Source organism: Polyodon spathula, chromosome 14, assembly GCF_017654505.1.
Source record: "Polyodon spathula isolate WHYD16114869_AA chromosome 14, ASM1765450v1, whole genome shotgun sequence".
Lineage (NCBI taxonomy): Eukaryota > Metazoa > Chordata > Actinopteri > Acipenseriformes > Polyodontidae > Polyodon > Polyodon spathula.
In genome coordinates, this window is record NC_054547.1 from 24,706,105 (window position 1) to 24,725,575 (window position 19,471).

Consider the following 19,471-nt stretch of genomic DNA (forward strand, 5'->3'; position numbering starts at 1 on the left):
CACAGGATCACTGGGGAAAAAAAGTTGCCGAGAACAAATGCGTCTTCAGAGTGGAGCCGGGTAGAGAGTTCCAGAGAGAAGGGGCAGTAGTGAATTTACTGCCAAACTAACTGTACAGTTTGAAATAAAATGCAATTATGGTCAAAACATTGTCAAAGAACGAATTCAGGGGGCGGGGGGTGGAACAAAAGCACTGGTGGTATTGGGATGGTGATGATAACGGAGGCGGAGTTAGAGAACCTGTGGGCTTTCCTTGCCCGATGTGAATCATTTTTCTTAGAAGGCAATTTACATTTTAAACACGTTTACTCGTCGAGGAGTTAAAGATTGAAGAGATTTGAAGTCTGCTGATGGTTGGCCTCACTTACATGAAACTACAGTAATAATAAACAAGTCGAGGAGCGAGGTGCTAGCGGAGTTTGTGAAGACTCACAAGAGAGCGGGGTATGGGTTATTGCAATTTGATTAATCCCTAAAAATACTACAATTAAAAAGACATCTACGTGCTTTATTTTTTTTTCAAGAGTTGCACGGTGGTTTGTTTTTTCCAGCAGTAAAGAAAAGCAAGCGGCCGTACCAAACAGAAAGAGAGGACTAGCATCCTAATTTGCAAAGTTCCAGTGAAATGAAAGCGCTGTGCTTCTGCACAAACAAGCTCCGCCTGTAAATTATAGGCACCTTAGCTTTAAGCGCTGCTGATTGCCTGGTGTCGTTGAAATATTCTTGGGTTGGACTGTATAACGCAGGTAAGAACAAAACCTTTAAAAAAAAAAAAAAAGTAGTACTCTGTGTACTAATTTTCTGTGCAGACAAAGAAATCAACAATTAAAAAGATACTGAAAGTGTTACTTACCAAGACTAAAAGTTGTAACAACAACAACAACAATAATAATAATAATAATAATAATAATAATAATAATAATAATAATAATAAACGTTTTAGTTTTGTTACCAGTACTATGATTTGTAACAAAAAAATATCAAGAAGACTGCATATGTTCTGTACTAAACTGTTGTGGTTTATAGTAGTATCACTCCGTTAATGGGTGATGTGTATTATCAAAATGCAGGGTCCTGTATTGTTTCTTGGTTGAGGGTTGTGATCCGGTTGGACGCAGACAGTGTCGCAGTTTGCGGTTTAAGGTTAAGGTGATACAGTCGCACTTGATTTTGCTTTGGGGTTGCGATTTTACACCGGGTTATAGTTTTGATACTGTGTTATAATCACAAGCCTGATATGCATATGATACTGTTAATTATAATCAATGTATTGGTATATTATTTGGAGTACCACATGTGGGGGATAGAGTGAGTCGCCCCGCCATTTATTACACTACTCAATTGTGGTGAATCTTGGAAAGGGCCATTTTTAGCACAGGTAACTGAAGTGAGTGCCTGGTGGGTATGCATTCAGCTCTCACAGCTTTACATTATTCTGTACAGGATGGTAGGGGATTTTACTGTATGTGCCTGGGATCTGCTGACTTATTGATTGTCTTTTTTATATTAGTGGTTAGTTTATTGTAATGTGTCTAATTAATGCTAAGTTGTGTGTTTAAAATATATATATATAATTTTTAATATTTCATTTATAAATTTTAATTTAGTCTGTTAAAGTTTAAACTGTAAACTAAAAGAAAAAGCCTAAATCATAATATTGTAATGACCCTGATAAAGCAGAAGATGGAAGGCGTTGCCAGGTACAATTAGTAAGCAATTTATTAATCGAAATAACACGGTCCCTGTTTGGGCCAAAACCATACCACAAAACAATAAAAAGTCCTTTCCTTCCTAACTCCTTCCTTCACCCGCTGACCCCCGCTTTCACTTCTAGGTCTCTCGCTCTCCCTCAGGCTCTCCACGCTATGTCACTCCCAGGCTTCACTCACTCCCTCACACGCCCAACTGTCTCTGGCTGTCTCTCACTAGAATTCTGACAGCTCAGTTCATTCAGACGCTCAGCACTCAAACAAACCTTTCAACCCCCCCCCCCCCCCCCTCAGCCCAGCCACTCGACCCGGACCGACCAGCCGTGTCCATCCGTCTCTCCTCTCCCCATTTTGTGGCGTGGTGGAACCTTAACAATAAATTTAACACAGACAAAGGACAAAACAGAGGAGACAAACAACGGGACAACATACCATTCCAGCTGACACAGAACAGTGTCCGGGTCACTACATTATTTTACCAAACATTGTAAAAGGACTGTTTCATTAGAATCTTGCAGTAATAACACCACTGTACTTGAATCCTGCATGTGTAAAACAATATAACATGTTAAATAAATACACAAGCAAAATATAAATACTAAAGCAGGGCTTCTCAAACTCATCCTGGGGACCCCCAGCAACTGAGCTCTCAATTACTTAACTGTACCCTTAAGTTGAACTGATAATTTGCTTGGTTGGACTTTTTTTTCAGCTCTTAAACAATTGCAGATTTCAAATTAGCTACAACATTTTATTAATAAATTGAACACTATAACTGTTTAAGAGCTGAAAACAAGTATAAATGTCTAATTAAGCAAATTATCGTTCAATTAAGGGTATAGTTAAGTAATTGAGAGCTCGGTTGGAATGAAAACCAGCAGACAAGGGTGTCTCCAGGATGAGTTTGAGAAGCGCTGCACTAAAGGAAGTTGTTTCACTGAAAACGTGTATGACCATGTAAAGGGTTTAAAAACCCTGTAAACATATATTTTAACATCCTTACTTTTTTTAAATAAACTGTTCTTTTTGTTCTACAGACATTACAGGCAGAAAAGGGTCTCCACAAGCACTTCCTTTTTAAGATAAGCATGTCTCCAAAACATTAACCAACAACCACAGAAAAGCAGCTTGGTTGAGATACTCTTCAGAGAAGTGAAGTCTGGGTGACTGGGGCAGTGGAGACACTGACAGCAAATTTTACCGTCTTCCGCTCAGGCGAATAAGAGGCGCTCTGTTGGAGAAACTGAAGCTGGGCCAGGCATGGAGGTGTTACGAAGGTCTTCTATTTTCGCTGCAGAGGTGATGGAGGCGTTTGACCGCTCTCCCACAGACAAGGAGCTGGTGTCCCAGGCCAAGGCTCTGTGCCGAGACTTCATCCATTCCAGGCTGAACAGAGCAGGGATCGGCTGGTCCAAACCAGAGCATGGGCTCCTTGCCTCAGGAGGGACCCTAGGAGAGGTGTCTACTGTGCTGCTGCTGCTGGGTAAGTGAGCAGGTAGCTGGAGAGGACAATAACTGGTGTTACACTCTTAGAACTGAAGAGACCTTTTTAAGGATCTTTGGTTATACTTGATAATGATTATTTTGACAGGAACACTCTTAGGGGTAGAGATGTAACGATAAATTAATGTCACGACATGTATCATGATCGTTATACATGTGATGGTCCTGATGGGCTACTTGTAGGATGCATAGTAAGATAAAATGATCATTTAAAGACAAAAGTGAAATGACTGGGAGAGTATGTATTCAGACCGACTATAAAGAATGATTTTCTCAACTATAGTGAGCTATATTGGTCTAGTATTGCCGTACAAACGATGCATACCTCTCTTACGATACGATATAGCATGTAAAGAAAATCATGATTCATTGATACACAAGCAGTCTAGGCTGAAGTTATGTTTTAATAATGCTATACTTACAGCAGGCCCACTTTTATTACATTCCACATAACAGAAAATAGGATCACAACATAAAACTAAACAAAATGTTGAGCACTACACCTAACATGTGCTTTGCAAGTTGGGCCAGCACTGGAAAGCGTGTGGCACTTGGAGTGATGCACCTGAACCTGGAACACTAAGTTTATTACACCAGCAGATTTGCACTTATACTTCTCGTACAAGTTATTTTATTTCTGAAAATATCTGAAGGAAGTAGAATCCGAGAATATGAATTATTTTACCCTGCATTTCCATGAACTCAGTAAGTATGGCTTTGCATGGAAGACACTGGGATGGGGTCTCACTTGGTTACACCTTTGCTTTTAATACTTTGTAAATGTTCTTCATTGGTTTTGTTTTCTCTGTTTGTCCTTCCTGTACCCTGCAAGGAAGTTCACTGGTATGTGAAAGAGCCAAATCAAGAAGTAAAGAAAATTCCCCTGCAAAAGTCAATCTGCATGATTTGAAACACCTTGAAAACTTAAAAGTCCTCTGTGCTAATATTGGCAAGCACATGCAGCAATTACTTTTAAACTAAGTGTGTATGTTGGCTTTTGTGTTTAGTTAATCTAGATAAGGAACGGTACATAGCCTGTCAGTTAGGCTATATACTGTAGTTACACCCATAATTACTTATGTGGTTGTAAAATAAAGTATAGATTTATATCTGCTGTTGAGAAAGCCCAGCCACGTGCAGACCTGCAGACCAAGTGTTCAGCAGTGATATTATGTCAGTGACTGCTTACTTCTCGAAACAGATGTCAGCTTACTCACACCACTTATGTGAGCTGTTCTGTTCCAGATAAGAGCTTGTATTTACTGAAACACAATGCTGTATATTTTATGCTTTCCTTTTCCAAAAAACAAAAAGCTATTAAAAGTTACAAATTACAAAATTGAGAGAGAGAGAGAGAGAGAGAGAGAGAGAGAGAGAGAGAGAGAGAGAGAGAGAGACTTTGTCTTTTAAGATCCTTTATTTAAAACATTACATTCCAAATAAAATCCATTAAAATTCAATAAAGGTAAAACACAGCAAAAGTTAAGATTCCTACTGCCTCAGCAGAATTAATAAATCCTAAAATACATCATGTTCTCCTTAAAAACAGATTTTAAACAAAATACAAGGATCATAAAAAAAAATCTATTAAAAACAGTGTTTTCTTTCTGTTAAAAACAGATTAAGCCAAAGTAAAAACACTGTAAAAAATTTTAATTAAAATTAGAACAAAAACTGGAGCTCCCCCTCCTCACTCACAGCACACAAGGTGTCTCCCACACACCACCTCTCCTGGAAGTCCTCCAGGTTACTGACCAGTTTAAAATACTCTACTCTGATCTGGCTGACCACGAGCACCCTGAACTGAACCACTAAACTGGTCAGTCCAGAACCAGAGAGTTGATTTTTCCTTGTCTTTAAAATAGACAGTTTTGCCTGTCCAATTAAAAAATTAATAAGAACACACCTATTTTTCATTTTAAAACTGTACAGAACCAACAAAATAAAAAGCTCCTTATTAAAAACAACCCCAGAATTATTCAGGGTTCCCTGCAGTAAATTAAAAAGTGGCTGCAGACTCTCTCACTCACTGTAGGCTTGAAAAAGAGTTTCCTCTGCTTAGCAGAAAGTGCACTTCTCTCTAATACTGGGGTCCACTCTATGGAGAAACCTGCCTGTGGACACAATGCAGTGTAGAATCTTCCACTGCAGGTCCCCCACTCTCTTGGCAAGGGGTGGCTTGTACAGCACCCTACGCACCGGCCTGTGCCCCTCTTCTACAGAAAGTGAGCTCTCCACTTGGAGTCTACCACACCCCTTAGCCTACTATACTCTGTGGCTTTAACACACAGTTTGTATATATTTTTGCTATTCATTATGTGAAAGACTATTTCCTCCACCCCCCTCCTTCCTCACCTACTGCTGGTGACACAGGCAGAGGAGGGTGTGGAGGGCGAGGAGGGCACTGTCCATCCAGCTATCCTGACCCTCAGCTGGTACAGCAGGGGCTCTATAATCAGCGAATACGGCATACCAGACAGGTCACGTCCATGCCTTATACCCCTGCACACTGGGAAGGGATGACTCAGCCCATTGTTGATCTATAAAATACTAAAATGTTGGAATACAAAAGCTGAATATAAGAGATAAAACCAGGGCCGAACCCGAAGGCCTCCAGTGTTTTAAAGAGGTAGGTGTGGTCGACTCTATCGAAAGCCTTCTCTTGATCCAGAGAGACCATTCCTACATTAAAATCACAAATATCATTTACAGATATAAAATCTCTAATAAAAAACAAGTTTTTTTTTTTATTAGCCTTCTTGGGCAGCAATGTAACCACTGCCCTACGGCAGCTAAGAGGCAGCTCCTTGTGACTGAGGCTTTCTCTCAGAACCTGGAGCAAATTCTCCCCCATTATATCCCAGAAAATATTATAAAATTCTGCTGGCAGTCCATCGATCCCTGGAACCTTTCCGCTGGAGAGCTGCTTGACAGCGGCGGTCATCTCCTGGTGGGTCAGCGGTGCATCCAGCTGAATCTGCTCTTTCTCACTGAGGCTGGGTAACCCCTGGAGCAGCCGCTCAGTGTCCTCTATGTTGCACAGTTCTTTATTATAAAGTTCCTTGTAAAAACGCACCGCCTCTCTGCGATTTCCTCCTGGGTGTGCAGTTCTTTCCCACCAGGAGTCCTGATACAGCACAGCTGTCTATTGTCCGCTCTCTTCCTTTTCAGGTTGAAGAAGAAACTGGTGGGGGCATCGATGTCTCTCAACTCCATGAATCTGGAACGCACAATCGCCCCCTTCACTCTTTCCTTCAGCAAGCTCCCCAGCATGAGTTTCTGCTCTTTTAGATTCTCCAGGGTCTGTTCTTTAAATTCTGAATTTAAACTTTCCTGTAGGAGGAGGATTTTGGACTCCAGTTCTCTCACGGCTGTGTTCAGTGACCTGGTTGCATTTATAGTATATTGTTGACAAAAACATTTTATTTGTATTTTGCCAATGTCCCACCCCTGTCTTAAGTCTTTATATTGTGCTTTTTTTCCAAATTATCCAAAAAAGTTTGAATTGTTTTCTGAATTTTACATCTTGTAGTAATTTTACATTGAAATGCCAGTAAGATATTCTTTGGGGTTCTGATTGAATTATTACTGTAATTAATAGACAGTGGTGGTTGGAGAGACTACTGGGGATGATTCTTGCTTTGATGAATTTATTTAAATCATTTTTAGAAGTATAAAACCGGTATAGTCTCGCTCTATATACACAGTTTGTGTGATATTGAGACCAGGTGTATTGTCTTGAACTGGGGTGCAGGCATCTCCATATGTCAACCAGGTCACTGGACTCTAACATTGCAGCCAACACTCTGGAGGACTGAGGATGTGGTTCATCATTATTTCTATCAATATTAAAATTAACAGTACAATTAAAATCTCCTCCTAGTACCACCACATCGTTATTATTGATATTAAAAAGAGCTTGCTTTAATTTCTTAAAAAATAAAATTCCCCGTTCCCCCCCTCTATTGGGGGCATAAATATTAATAAAAACATACACTGTACTGCCCAGCCTAGCTCTTACTTTTAAAATCCTACCTTTCTCTATTTCTTCCATATCTAGTAAAACTGTCCCTAGGCTGGATTTAATAAGCACAGCTACCCCTGCACTAGAACTAGCGCCGTGACTCATCACACACAACCCCTTCCACTCCGCTCACCACGCCTCCTCATTCTCCTGATCAGAGTGCGTTTCCTGCAGAAACACCACCCCCACCTGCTTCTGCTCTAAAAACTCGACTAGCTATGCCCTCTTAAAAGACTGTCTACAGCCGTTTAGATTATTAGAAACAAAAACACACTTTTCCATCATGGCTAAAAAAAACTAACAGACTAAAACAAGTAATAAAATAAGTTTCATAAAACACAGCCATTTTAAACACAAGATTTTGAACCACTGTTAAAATCCTTCTTAATTTTCTGAACAATTTTTTAAAATCTATATCATTTTGGCTGATCAGATTCTTCTATTATTGCCTTCCTTGTGACAATGTGAGCGGAGCTGAGAAATAACCTTAAATTAGGGAAAAAACTATTTCTACCTGCCTTTTCCCTTTTGTTTCTTTCATAAAATCATTTACTTGTTCAAGCATGTATAATTTTTTCTTACTGATGGGTTGGCTATCAGGGATGTCTGAGAAAAGCGAGGAGTCAGAGTGCTACCCCTCCTCTCGCTCGCCCCCGAGAATCCGCTCCTCGGCAGCTCCCTCCGACTCCTTGACACCGGTCTCTGCCACAGCCATCACTGTTTCAGGCGGCTGAGATTCAACCAGCGGAGAGTCTTGCAGCGCGCCCAGCTCACCCTTCGCTGTGTTCTCCCTGCCAGCATCGCCATGTTCCTGCCCTGTCTCTGCTCTAGCCTCCCTTCTTGGGCAGGCTTTCCTCTGGTGTCCTTGTTCTCTGCAGTAAAAACACCATATCATTGTCCCTGGGCAACACATACAATTTGTCCCTTCTACGTTAAAATTCCATGCTACATTTATTACTTGATTTGGATCTTTTAATAACACAACGCCTGCCTTCTAAATGACATGACGTTCCTAATGCCGGAATTTTTACAACCCAGCAGGATTCCCTTAATTGGGGATACAAGTTTACCATAATGAGATAAATTATTTTCTAATGGCTCATTTTTTAAAAACGGGGGCACATTAGAAATAATAACTTTCATTATCTGAGTTACTAGAGGGGAAACCTGAACAAATTAATCTTTTACTGTAAAGCCTTCTCCTACCAGCTTGTTTACTAGCGACACCTCCACTAAAAATATTACCAATGCTTTATTCATTCTTGACGCTGACCTAATATTTTCAAACCCCACCACCTCTCCTACTGCCAGAGAGAGAGAGAGAGAGAGAGAGAGAGAGAGAGAGAGAGAGAGAGAGAGAGAGAGAGAGAGAGAGAGAGAGAGAGAGAACGGGGATGAAGAGCATTTTGAATCCTCTGAGTTGATGTTTGGCTTACACCCCAGTGGATATGGATTGGATTAATAACAGCAGCCCCAGAGGTAAAATGGAAAGAATTTGCGCTATGTCTTTCAAAACACATGTATGGGCAAGAAACTACTAGACTTCAAAGTCTGAAGCAGAGTTAGGGTGATTTGAGTTCTCTTTTATAGCATGCCTCTGGAAGTGAGACCTTTACTGAGTTCACACTTCTAGTAGGCTTGCTTATGTCTTTTTATACAATATTGCTCAAGGCCTTCTACTGCACTAATACATCACACATAGCTATATTAAACTGTTCTACAGCATAGAGTCCTGCGCGGGTCCAATCTTTATAACCTGCTTCCGACCCGGACCTGCTACTACAGGACCCGACCCCAACCCGCAACCTGCTACAACACCGTCTTCTTAATCACGACCCGACACACTTTAATAAGACCTGCAACCCGACCCAAACCTGCAAGTGTTTGTACTTTACCTACTGCCTGCGCCGACTAACTCTCTCACACTCTCACATTCACACACAGACATCTCTACCATTCTCCACAGATTGAGTTTATACAATAGGCTATTATTATACAGCGTGGTAGCTTTCTCTAGTGGTCTGCATATATTTTAACATTGTAACATATTAACTATCTGTACCTACTTTACTATAAAATACCTGTATATTCCTTTCGTGCCACCATTTGAAAGGGAGCAACACCTGTGCTTTCGACAGGTTTTACAAGCAACGAATCCAGTCATGTTCATTATTTTCATTCGCTAGGATGCCAAATAAATTTCACACTTGTGATTTACCTCTCAAACTATTATCCACTACATGATACAAATCATGCGCTATCTTTTGTTTTACCTCGTCCACAGGCATTTTTAATATCACCAAGCAGACATGAAAAAAAATCTTGCTATGTATCGAACAAGCGAGAACAAGACTGCTTAGTCAGCTGACTCCTCTCTAATCGCCTCCTGCTTTAGTGCTGGAGATATTGGTATATTTACCTTCTAATTATTTGGGAAAGGGTTATAGGTGAGTACACTGAAAGGACAAAAAACATTTTAGGTGATTCAAATTCAGACCGGAAATTTTTTTTTGACCCACACCTAAACCTCAAACCGCGAAAAAGTTCACATTCAGACCCGAACTGGACCGCTTTTGCAGGTCACCCGCAGGCCCTGCGGGTACCCGACCTGGTGCAGGACTAATACAGCATTGAGTCCCATCTACGGTATGCATATTTTTAAATACACAGAGTTTTGTTTAGTTTTGTAGATGATCCTCAATTGAGGAACCATTCAATTGGCAATTGTGGTCCTTTAAAGGTGTTCCTCAATAAAATCTAAAGCAGTTGTTCATTTCTGTACTTTACTTTAATCGTCAATAAAACATTTTTCAAATGTTTGTGTTGGGGGAGTTACAGCAACATTCGGAATGGGCATTTCAAGTGGGTTAGAATAATAGGAGTAATTTAAACAACGTATTGAAAAAAATACAGTAATAAACCCATTTGTCAGTGTGCTAATGACTGCTGCTCCCAGAGTTCTTCCCCCGTCACTGTTCTCTGTCTCTGTGGCACAGGGGACGAGCTGGAGTACCTTCGCCCGAACGTATACCGCAACGTGGCACGGCAGCTCAACATCTCGGTGAACTCGGAGAGTGTGGTTTCAGAAGCATTCCTAGCTGTGTCCGCGGAGATGTTCTCCACAGGTAAAACAAATCTGTCAATCTATCTGTAGTGAAAAAGTCTGAGCTCTGAGATGCCCGGGGTTGAGAGTGTGGAGAAGATTAGCTGTTTTATATGGAAATTAGATGTTAACTAGATGTGCTGGGTGGGGCAAAGCCTACTGTTGTCAACATAATCTGCTGGGCTAGGCTGTATAATGGTACTTGGCTTTGCCAGACAATGTGCAGGTATTGGACCGTATTTGAACATCCTGTTTTGTGTTAATGCTTTCTTGCCAAACGCCTCTTAAAAATCGTGTCTGTAAGGAGGTTATTCCCACTGAAGAGGATGCTCTACAAAGGTAATAAAACAGCGACCTTGAATAACCCTAATGAACCAACGCTTGTCATAAAAGGGAGTAGTTGGCCCTGGGTATGAACCTAGCAGTCTGATGGAATGTCGAGAGAGTGGTCAGAGAATTAGCAGCAGGGGAATCTGTCAAAACCCCTCCCTTCACACTATCATCAGCTTATCTGTCGGATCTCCGGGGTCAAAACAACAGACCAGCACACCACATGGCTAGGAAACCCATTCATTACCCTCGCTGCTCTGTGTAAAGAAGTGTCTCCTGTCCTCTGTCTATCTTCTCTTTATTACCAATTGTGTGCTCTGGTCCTGGGATATGTGTAGTTGTTCTTTGGACTCTCTCCAGGGCCACAGTGTCCCTCTGGCATTTTACAACCTCAATATGATTTGGATTTGTACTCTACACTTTTGGATACCAGGCAGTACCCAAGTGTAGGGTTGTACCCCAGGGTATGGATCTACCTCAGGGTGACATTGTACCTAAGGGTAGGGTTGTACCCCAGGCTAGGGTTGTACCTTGGTCTTTGTGGACATCAATTAGATGTCCCAAAACTCGGTTACTTCAAGGTATTTGGCATTCTTTAATAAAGTCCATATATGCAGCACGTTTGTTGTCGTGTTATTTGTCCCATCCAGGAATTTATTTGATCAGTATCAAGTCAAAACAAAGAAAGCATGCCTATTCGGGTGTAAAATTCTAACTGTGTTTAAAAAGGTAAACTGCAGGTTGTTTGAATCGAGGTAGCTGTGCTTGAGTGTACCTGTAGTGCTGATTTAACTTGGGTACAACCAACACAGGAATACGTTTTTGTCTGCGCTGACTTTCCAGTTTGTTTTAGGAAAGCTGTTGTTTGTTTTATATTCTGTTCAGCAGCCTCTGTAGTAGCCTTTTGTTTAATGTATGATTCTGAAGTTATAGCGATTGATCATATTTTCTTTACGTCACATTACAAGATGTGCGTGTACAGTTTATTTGGGAAATGTCTTGACACGATCCTCAGCCGAAATATACTTTGCTTATTTTGCTTTGTTGTCTATTTTTAGTATTTTACGTCTAATGCTGAAAACTAGATTTTAGAAACCTAAATCAAAACAATGCAGCACTGACTTTGTCCCACCTGCTATGTACAGTACAGCAGGTCACAGTATAGACGCACTGATAGCCTGATTAAAACATCGTTGTCATCTGAACAGTAAACAAGAACATGAACTGCTTTGGAGTTTCTTTTTAAAGTATATTTCTCTAAGTTTTTGTTTTTGCCTAAGTGCAATGTACACAGGAAGGTGAAGGAATAACAAAAGCCTTTCCACAGAAGGAAGATACTTAGTTTGCGTCGCTTGCGTTGTGCAAATAGTTCATGAGGTTTCTTTTCTCCCCTCACCAACTGAAAGTGTCCTGATTTTTCACTCTTGCTATCTGGTCGCCCTAGGCGGGTTTTTATGGGGATACTTCAGGGTATCGTGTCCAGTGTCCTATAAAAAGCATTCTGTTTGCCTTTTTGATAAGCCTCCAGTGGGTATTCCTGTGTCATGCTTCTGGGGAGAGGCTGTTATCTGCGGTATTTGTGTCTTAACGTTTTACTCCAGGGAGCAGTAATTTGCCTCTTATCAGGAAATTGGGATATGCAGGCTTTTCCAGTGTTGACTAAAATACTTTAGGTCTCCAGCAAACGCAGTCCAGACGGAAGGTACTGACCGCTATCAAACTTTCTCCCAATACACTCACAAGCTGGCTGCCTGCTGAGACCTTTTGTCACGCAAAGATTAACCATTAAGAACTTTCTGTGGAATTTTACCTGTTGACTTATGATTACGATTTCAAAAGCAGTTGCTCAGAGTTGAATTTATTGAATTGTTAGGGTTGGGCTTATGACAAACAAATTTGTGTAACAGCGCTTTGATCTGTCACCAGGGAAAGGAAACTTTGTTTCAAATTTATTACCCAGTAAGCTACCTTGAGCTGACAGCCAAGAACACAATGGTTAGTTTAGTTACAGAAACAGGCATTTGGGATCCCAGCTCAGCTACTGGTTTCATTGGCTGCACAGCGAGATCCAATGTTTACGCATGATAGCATTTATGTTTTGAATTGATTGGTTTAATTTGAATGTTATGTTGTGTTTTAATAAATATGATGTTGATATGCAATAGTATAAACATTAACACCATGTTTATACACTAACAGACTTTGCCTTTTTAAAAATAAATGTAATTATTTCCATTATGTTTTATATACAATATGTTAATTAATGTTTTTCCACCTAAATATAGTTGACACTAGGGTGTCTGAATAGCACTGTATTTTGGTTAGATGTGTAACAATGAAGAAGTAAAGACAAGATGCATGTAATGCACCACAATGTGATATTTTGTATGAAAAATATGCATAATGGTATAGCTTTTGCACTACAAAATGGTTTGATCTGTACCTTGACCAAAATGTTTATAGATTGATTTATTTTCTAATGTCTTGTTATGCGTATTTCTATTATTTCTAGCTTCCCCCACACACACACACACACACACACACACGACAGACATATATATATATATATATTTGTATGTATATAATTTTAATTGAGGTCAAAAAAGTGATCATTTTAGTACTAGTAATATCTATTCATCATTTCCAGACTTTCTAGAAATTGTCTTAACAGTTAACCAGAATTGTCAATCTGGTGCCGCGTTTTAACTGCTAATACGAAGACTGGCGTCAAATTTGAGTCCCATAAACTCAGAGAGAAATATAGAATATATATATATATATATATATATATATATCTATATATATATATAGATATATATATATAATATATATCAATATCAAAGTTCAGTCTTCGTCTCAAGAAGAGCACCCAGACTGATCCCAGGGCTTAAAGGAATGAGCTGTGAAGTTATGAACTGAATCTATTAGACTAGAACAAAGAAGAATTAGGGGACCTGTCTTTTCATTTTTTAAATGAGTTCACAAAGTTAACCCTCACCCATACTTTGACACAATAAAGAAAACAGGACTGGTGGAGATAGACACGACAACGTAGGAGATACTTCTTTTTTGGTGGAGGAATGGAATGGGCTGCCTAAGCATGTATTTGAGGTGGGATCCTTTCGGATCCAGCTTGACAAAGTTCTGAGATCATGTATTTGAGGAGGGATCCTTTTGGATCCAGCTTGACAAAGTTCTGAGATCATGTATTTGAGGAGGGATCCTTTCAGATCCAGCTTGACAAAGTTCTGAGATCATGTATTTGAGGTGGGATCCTTTCGGATCAAGCTTGACAAAGTTCTGAGATCAATCAGCTACACGGTTCACAATGGTTCCCAAGATGGATTCAAGGTTCCTCCATACATACCAAACAATTCTCTGACAAAGCAGTGTTCCCCATTTACTGTTAATGTAGGTCTCTTGAAATTGACTCTTGTACATTGGTAATCTCAATATCCAATACTTGCACTAGCAGTACCATTATACAAAAGAAGGGGTGATTAGAAGGACATTTCACATTACCAAATGTCAGGGGAGTTTTGAGCCAAGCAAGTTTGTGAACCCTGGTCTGTATCTATGATTCCCCTGCAGGGATTACATGGGGGAAGGTGGTCTCTCTGTACACTGTGGCTGGGGGGCTGGCGGTGGACTCTGTACGCCAGGGACAGCCAGCAATGGTGCACACCATCGTGGACTGTCTGGGGGTGTTCGTTCACAAGAGCCTGGTGACCTGGATCAAGAGACGGGGCGGATGGGTAAAAGCTCTTCCATTTCATATGCTGCTGGACTTGGTCGATCTCACATTTTCCTATATGAAAGAGGCACACATTATGTTAAATGTGTATGTGATTTTTTATGGTATTTATTTTCAGAGCATTTATAAATAATAACATTAACATCTCTTGCACTCTTTGGAAGTACAGCATTAAAGTATCTGCAAGGAGTGTTCCATAAGTATTCTTCTCCAATAGCTTCAAATAAATTCCCAGTGAAAAATGTAATTCACCTTTACTGTGTGTTGTTTTTTCCATATAGGAAAAAATTGGATATAATATATATATATATATATATATATATATATATATATATATATATATACACACACACACACACACACACACACACACACACACACACACACACACACACAGTACTGTGCAAAAGTTTTAGGCAGGTGTGAAAAAATGCTGTAAAGTAAGAATGCTTTCAAAAATAGACATGTTAATAGTTTATATTTATCAATTAACAAAATGCAAAGTGAGTGAACAGAAGAAAAATCTACATCAAATCAATATTTGGTGTGACCACCCTTTGCCTTCAAAACAACATCAATTCTTCTAGGTACACTTGCACACAGTTTTTGAAGGAACTCGGCAGGTAGGTTGGCCCAAACATCTTGGAGAACTAACCACAGTTCTTCTGTGGATTTAGGCAGCCTCAGTTGCTTCTCTCTCTTCATGTAATCCCAGACAGACTCGATGATGTTGAGATCAGGGCTCTGTGGGGGCCATACCATCACTTCCAGGACTCCTTGTTCTTCTTTACGCTGAAGATAGTTCTTAATGACTTTCGCTGTATGTTTGGGGTCGTTGTCATGCTGCAGAATAAATTTGGGGCCAATCAGATGCCTCCCTGATGGTATTGCATGATGGATAAGTATCTGCCTGTACTTCTCAGCATTGAGGAGACCATTAATTCTGACCAAATCCCCAACTCCATTTGCAGAAATGCAGCCCCAAACTTGCAAGGAACCTCCACCATGCTTCACTGTTACCTGCAGACATTCATTCGTGTACCACTCTCCAGCCCTTCGGCTAACAAACTGCCTTCTGCTACAGCCAAATATTTCAAATTTTGACTCATCAGTCCAGAACACCTGCTGCCTTTTTTCTGCACCCCAGTTCTTGTGTTTTCATGCATAGTTGAGCCGCTTGGCTTTGTTTCCACGTCGGAGGTTTGGCTTTTTGGCCGCAAGTCTTCCATGAAGGCCATTTCTGACCAGACTTCTCCGGACAGTAGATGGGTGTACCAGGGTCCCACTGTTTTCTGCCAATTCTGAGCTGACAGCATTGCTGGACATCTTCCGATTGCAAAGGGAAGTAAGCATGATGTGTCTTTCATCTGCTGCAGTAAGTTTCCTTGTCTGACCACTGCGTCTACGGTCCTCAACGTTGCCCGTTTCTTTGTGCTTCTTCAAAAGAGCTTGGACAGCACATCTGGAAACCCCTGTCTGCCTTGAAATTTCTGCCTGGGAGAGACCTTGCTGATGCAGTATAACTACCTTGTGTCTTGTTGCTGTGCTCAGTCCTGCCATGGTGTATGACTTTTGACAGTAAACTGTCTTCAGCAACCTCACCTTGTTAGCTGAGTTTGGCTGTTCCTCACCCAGTTTTATTCCTCCTACACAGCTGTTTCTGTTTCAGTTAATGATTGTGTTTCAACCTACATATTGAATTGATGATCATTAGCACCTGTTTGGTATAATTGTTTAATGATACACCTGACTATATGCCTACAACAAAATTTGAAGGCAAAGGGTGGTCACACCAAATATGGATTTGATATAGATTTTTCTTCTGTTCACTCACTTTGCATTTAGTTAATTGATACATATATTAACATGTCTATTTTTGAAAGCATTCTTACTTTACAGCATTTTTTCACACCTGTCTAAAACTTTTGCACAGTACTGTATATATTTGGGAAGATGTACTGGGATTATTTGGTTAGCACCATGTACATTACTTTAAGGTTATTGTAATTCTTTTTATCACCTGTCTAAACCCACGCACATACTATAGGCGCGAAACATTAGACTTTAACCTTCTCCTACTGAAATCGTACCTGCCCGATTGTGAAACAGCAAAAAGAGGTGTAGGGAGAAGGCATTAACCTTTTCAGTGCTTGTGTCTTCTATGTGTCAGTAACAAGAGACCTCAACAAAGTTTGAAAAGACCGAACAGTGCTTAAAAAAAAAACACAGGAGATTATAACTAAGTGCAAAACATGGACAATTTATAGAATTATTTTGTTAGCTACAATTACTTTGAAGTGTAGTGCAGCAGAGCTGGTTTTTAGGTGCTCATTGAGGTTTAATGAAGAGTTTTAACCCATGTAAGTTCAGTAACAGTCGTGGGAATGTTTACTGGAATAAGGTTCTGGGTGCATTTTTAGTATGCAGGAAGCTGCATGGTTTTGTGGGGGTTTGCAGAGCCCTTATCAGACTGAGCACTAGGGGAATTGCTTGCTTTGGCAATCAGCCTGTGGAGAAATTTGGTTCTCTGTCAAAATTAAATTCAACATTTGTATTCTTCTGATACATACCCAGATTGTCCGGTTCTTGGAGCTCAGTCCCTACTGCTATTTATTCAGTGCTGTGTGGGCTGAATCACCAGAATTTGCTGGTTAATAAAGAAAAAACGTCTTATTTGTTTTACTGAGGTTTTGTTTTGTAGGTACCACACTGTGGGTGGTAATCCAAAAGTTCGCTTCTCATAGTTTTATTGAAGTGACCGACTACAAATAGGGTGTATCCCTCGTTGGTATTGTGTAAAATGATCATCAGTTTGTACCTCCTTGCAAAACCTTACGAAACTTTGCCCACAGTTTCACTGCTGTAATCCTTGCACTGGAGCTTTAGTGTTTCCTTCAGCCATTTTACTGATAGTTTGAAGTATTTTACAGGTTTGCAGTTTTCAAATTAAATAGATTAATATAACCACCATCCAATGTGAACTACCGTGAGATGTCTGGCTGTGATTTAGCATGTTTTTTGGCAGAAATGGGTTGGCACAGGGAATAGACCTTCGATCTGCAATTAACTGTGAATGTCAAGTCCTTCTGACCCTTATAAAAGTACCTGGTAAAAGACTAATTCTAAAGTCTAATTAAGCATAGTGAAAGCATGGTAAATGTGTATTAAAAAACATGTCAAGCAACCCATGGTAAACTAATGCATAATATAAGCATGGTGTCCTGCAGCCCTTTAGTGTTATATGAAAAGGGCAATCGATTTTGTTCACTCTTGAAAAAAAAAAGCACAAGTGGACAGTGGTAGTCCTGCCCAACACACTCCCTTTAAGCATAGTTAATCTAATTCATTACCATCATGCCTGCAGGAAACACATTCCTGCTCCGCAGAATCAACAATATACCATTCATGTGTTTGTAGGACTCTTGGGGTCAAAGCACAGGCATAACATATGTGCAGCATCCATCTGGCCCTGGAATGGCCCCAGCAATCCCAGCCAGTGAATGTTACTGCTAGTGTCTGTGCAATAGGTAACCCACATGGAGTATACCTTGAGTCAAGAATTTTTTACTTTTTGAAAGCACCAGGCTTATACAAACTTATGGATGTGATCACAAGACTAAGGTACCAATATGAACCCAGCCTCTACAGCAACAGTTTTATTTTATATACTTTCTGAGGCATAAATGTTTTAGGCATATTTTGTCTCTAGGCACCTTGCACTGAACAGGAAGAATGAATGAACACAAGCTTGGTCAGAATTTTAATCTTTTATTTCTTTTATCCTTCTCTGTCCCTCTCCAGGCTAATATAAGCACATGTGTAGAGAACAAGGATTCCAGTTTCCAAAAAAACTGGTTAGTCAGAGCTGTCTGCACCGGTGGCCACTTCCTAAAAGCTGTTTTCTTCTACCTGCTGCGGGAGCGCTGAGATCCTGGGTTTGAGTGCCAGTGTGGGAGCCCACCCACAGAGACTGCATCTGCACTGCAGCCCACACACAATGCCAGAGAGGACTGACAACCCAGGCTCAATCCACACCCTGCTTGTGAGATCAGATCACACCCGTGCAGAACACTTTTACAAGACCTGCAGCCTCAACCCTTTGTCCTGGTCTGTCTTACACACCTGCATGGAAAGCTTTAGGTCTGTAGAGAACAAAACAACAAAATACAAGCACCGACCGTTCAGCAGAGGCATGATGTTTTTAAATCTTGAGGCACTATTTTATTAGACTCTACAAATAAACGGTGCTCATTATTTTCAAATGTAATGTTTTACATATAACCACCACAAAATTGTGGTGAAAACTGTATCACGTTTTCCTTTATAATAGACACACAATATGTGGTAAACATCTTTTTTTTTTTTTTTTTTTTCAAAACTATATTAACTGCTTGCTCCTTCCAGATATTTCAAAACTACACTTCCACTTGCAAATGATACCATGTAGGAGAAATCTATTGAGCATTTTTCTGCATGCAGAGTACCACTGCCACCGTGAGGAAGTTTAAAATGGCACCCTATGAATATTGAATAGCAGGCATCACACACAGTATAAATGTGCTCGTCTCAGCTGTGTCTGTCACGTTGTACCTGCAGGAATGTTGTGTCCATGATGTGTGATGCTCTGTAGTAAGTTGTTCACTATATAGGCCTAGATAAAGGACAGCACTTCTATACATGGCCACAATTCTGCATTGAAATGTATGTAAAGTACGCTACGCTTCTGTATGTGCTCAAGAACTATAGTCCAAGTGCTGATGATGGATACAAGTCACACAAATGCACTTTGAAACGCTAAATATTCAATTACAGGGCTTTTAGTTTGTAAGAAGTGTTATTAAAACACATTTTGAATAGTATGTAGTTTTTCAAAGTAACCTTCGGTGAGGAAAACAAGCAATTGACTATTGTGGATTGGGTTATTGAGGAATCCCCTTTGATAAAGCCAGTTTTCTGCCGAATCCACACTTCTCAGTCACAAATCCAGTTTTTAGTTAAACTAATCAATTCAAAGATTAGTGTCACTGACACACTTCAACTGGATGTGC

The 19,471-nt window shown here is 40.2% G+C and overlaps 1 protein-coding gene across 3 annotated transcripts; it reads left to right on the top strand.

Moving 5' to 3' along the window:
• The first annotated feature begins 202 nt into the window (after positions 1-202).
• Positions 203-19,399, top strand: LOC121327271 (bcl-2-related ovarian killer protein-like). Of its 3 annotated transcripts, none has more exons than XM_041271206.1 (5): positions 203-444; positions 2,747-3,192; positions 10,233-10,361; positions 14,261-14,424; positions 18,225-19,399. In XM_041271206.1, the coding sequence occupies exons 2-5, from the start codon at positions 2,970-2,972 to the stop codon at positions 18,348-18,350; spliced, it is 642 nt and encodes a 213-aa protein (XP_041127140.1). In that variant the 5' UTR covers positions 203-444; positions 2,747-2,969; the 3' UTR covers positions 18,351-19,399. The 3 variants fall into 3 exon arrangements, with proteins under 3 accessions (XP_041127140.1, XP_041127139.1, XP_041127142.1); XM_041271205.1 differs by lacking the exon at positions 203-444 and adding an exon at positions 454-746; XM_041271208.1 differs by lacking the exon at positions 203-444 and adding an exon at positions 454-746 and having other exon boundaries at positions 2,925-3,192.
• Positions 19,400-19,471: the final 72 nt, after the last annotated feature.

What these genes read in the sequence shown, in the direction of transcription:
- LOC121327271 (XM_041271206.1), top strand. Translation starts at nt 2,970, where the DNA reads ATGGAGGTGTTACGAAGGTCTTCTATTTTCGCTGCAGAGGTGATGGAG. An exon ending in CGCGGAGATGTTCTCCACAG is followed by an intron (nt 10,362 to 14,260) that starts GTAAAACAAATC and finishes ATTCCCCTGCAG; the next exon opens with GGATTACATGGGGGAAGGTG. An exon ending in TCAAGAGACGGGGCGGATGG is followed by an intron (nt 14,425 to 18,224) that starts GTAAAAGCTCTT and finishes GTCCCTCTCCAG; the next exon opens with GCTAATATAAGCACATGTGT.